Source organism: Helianthus annuus, chromosome 12 (genome assembly GCF_002127325.2).
Source record: "Helianthus annuus cultivar XRQ/B chromosome 12, HanXRQr2.0-SUNRISE, whole genome shotgun sequence".
Lineage (NCBI taxonomy): Eukaryota > Viridiplantae > Streptophyta > Magnoliopsida > Asterales > Asteraceae > Helianthus > Helianthus annuus.
The window spans coordinates 162,459,500-162,462,142 of record NC_035444.2 but is presented as its reverse complement, the minus strand read 5'-3'; the positions used below and the strand labels follow the sequence as shown (position 1 = coordinate 162,462,142).

Here is a 2,643-nt window from a genome sequence, read left to right as displayed (position 1 = left end):
AGCGAAGGTGCTGCCGGATTTCTGTCAAAATCATTGTAAAAGCTCGCAATCAGTAATAGAAAGAAAGATTGAAAGGAACAAGCTGTTTTTGACTTGGTTTACTTTGATTCCGCCTCTGTAAAATAAGATGAACTACCTTAACTGACGTTTAGGGTCAAGGAACCGGTCCAACAAGTGATATCAGGGCATCAGGACGAGGAGTTCATACCAAATTCAGCTTGAAATCTCCAGATTATCTCACTTCTACCTTTCTTTTCTGATTTGATCTAGTGTTTACGGTTAAAATGGTCTAAAAATCTCACATATCAAGCGAAACACGTTGATAACGAATCCTTGAAAGTTTTGAATCAAAATTCGTCGTAAAAGTGGTAAAAATGGACTAAAAACAGGGTTCCGTTTGAACGAAACATAGGTGGTCCGTTTGAAAACACACATTCCGTTTGAGATTGTCACTATCGTTTGAAAGTATCGTTTGAAATTGACCATACCGTTTGAAAACAGACATTTCGTTTTGAACAATCGTTTGAGATTCTAGGTGGAGCATGAAAGGTTACAGAGACAATGGCGCCGGTGGCGGTGGTTACGGAGCTCGGAGTACGACGGTGTACGACGAACTTTTCGGTGGACCGCCAAAGTTCGGAGCTACGACGCTTCCGCCGCGGCTCGAAGACTATACTGAGATTTTTCAAGGGTTTCACGCTTCCCGAGGCTAGTCGATTCCGGTTCTGGATCTTCCGCCGCCGTGTGTAGACTCAGATGACGTGTGGTTTGATGTACGGAGCTCTAAGCTTGATTATTCTGAAGTTTTTGGAGGTTTTAACGGTTTAGATTTTGCGCTTTCGTATGAGGAGTTGTTTGATAGCTCGAAAGTTGAGGAGGATGATGATTCGTCGGATGACGTTTGGACTCCGGCTCAAAGTGAGTCACTGTCAGATGAATCAGATCCTCAAGCATCATTGGAGATGAATCAACAAGTGCCCAATGCAGATCTTAACCAATCATTCGGTGTGAAGTTGAAGAGTGAGCCTGATTTTGAAGTAGAGAAAAGTTTCTTGAATGGGACGACAAATGATTCTCAATGTCTTGATGTATCGGGATCTACTGTGTTAAACAACCAGGCCCTTCCAAGTAAAAAAGAAAACGAGAAGTTTTTCTCACTGGCTAATAATGATCTTTGCGCAAACAAGGATTTTGGTGGAGTTGCTGAAGGGAAAAAGCTCAAGAAATCTTCATCACAATCAACGACTGAAATACATAATAGACCACTTCTTTTTGTATCTGATCTTAGTCTTAAAACTCAGCCTTCAAACCTACCACCACCCTCTAGGCCACCGCCTGCGTTAACATCAAAGAAAGGAGATTCTAGTAATTTCAGTCCAAAACTCAAGACATCTAAGAGCTATGCGTTTGAACGAACAACAACTGACCAATCACCGCCTTTCTTTGATGTTGAGATAGATGCAAGCTCATCAACTGCTGCAGATGCTGCCGCCATGAAAGATGCAGTGGAACAAGCTCAAGCAAAGCTTAGAAGTGTGAAAGCAGCAATGGACCGAAAGAAAGAGGGTCTCCAAAGCCGATCAAAGATGAAGTATAATATAGGAGATAAAAAGGTAAAGGTAAATGAGAATTACGAGAAATCACATAGTTTTCAAGGTGAGCGAACGAAGAGATTGTTTGAAAATGACAGTGGTATAACAGGGTCTAAAAAGAATAATAATATCGTCTTCGAATATTTTGAGCAGAAGGAAGATAGTGAAATTGTACAAGAAACAAAAGAAGGGTTCTTAAGAGAACATACTGCGGTTCCTAAGACACCAAATGATTCTGATGAAAATGAAATGTACGAGAACTTGATAGCAATTCAGCTAAAAGACAATGATATTTTAACTGTGGAAAAACTAGTTACTGAAAACTGGTTAAAAATGATATCAATGGAAGAAAAGGAGATGACATGGGATCAGCATCCAACGCTTGGGTAAATTATGATATTGAATCAGAAGAAGCTACTGAGAAAAATAAGGAGGAATTAAAGGAGAACGAAGAGCAAGATGAAAAAGAGTTTCAGCAATCGGGCCCGCCTGAAATATTGTTAATTCATAGTGAAGAAGAAGAGGAAAATGAAAGAGAGAAGGAACGTTTAAGGAAAATAGAAGAAGAAAATGAAAGAGAGAAGGAACGTTTAAGGAAAATAGAAGAAGAAAGAGAAAGAGAAAAGGAGCGTTTTCGAAAAATAGACCGAGAGCTAGAAAGCGAGCGTGTAAGGAAATTAGAAGAAGAACGAGAAATAGAAAAGGAGCAGTTAAGGAAAATAGAAAGAGAGCAAGAAGACGAGCGTTTAAGGAAAATAGAAGAAGAGAGAGAAAGACAAATAGAACGAGAAAAGGATCGGATGGAGTAGTGAGCGTTGATGAAAGTACTATTGCGGATGAAGACGAGAAACAATCTGCAATGGTTTGTCGATTTTTTACGTGTTTTGGTATTTTAGAGGGAGTATAGGTAGATGTATATAGATATATTTTCTGAAAATACAAAAACAGTAAAAAATGCAAAAATACAAAAACATGATAAAATTGAAAAAGAGCTTGTGTATATAGGGAAAATGATAGTACATCGGCTAGACAATTACAGTATGCTAAAGAT

The 2,643-nt window shown here is 39.0% G+C and overlaps 1 protein-coding gene across 1 annotated transcript; it reads left to right on the top strand.

Annotated features, from left to right (window-relative positions):
* The first annotated feature begins 542 nt into the window (after positions 1-542).
* LOC110893632 (eukaryotic translation initiation factor 5B-like) lies at positions 543-2,401 on the top strand. The gene is made up of 3 exons (XM_022140717.1): positions 543-708; positions 829-1,843; positions 1,942-2,401. The coding sequence occupies exons 1-3, from the start codon at positions 543-545 to the stop codon at positions 2,399-2,401; spliced, it is 1,641 nt and encodes a 546-aa protein (XP_021996409.1).
* The last annotated feature ends 242 nt before the right edge of the window (positions 2,402-2,643 follow it).

Excerpts from the sequence above, each read along its gene's own strand:
- LOC110893632 (XM_022140717.1), top strand. The coding sequence starts at position 543 with ATGAAAGGTTACAGAGACAATGGCGCCGGTGGCGGTGGTTACGGAGCT. Across the intron at positions 709-828 it reads AGGGTTTCACGCTTCCCGAG|ATTTTGCGCTTTCGTATGAG; the intron begins GCTAGTCGATTC and ends TTAACGGTTTAG. Across the intron at positions 1,844-1,941 it reads GATTCTGATGAAAATGAAAT|AAAAGGAGATGACATGGGAT; the intron begins GTACGAGAACTT and ends TATCAATGGAAG.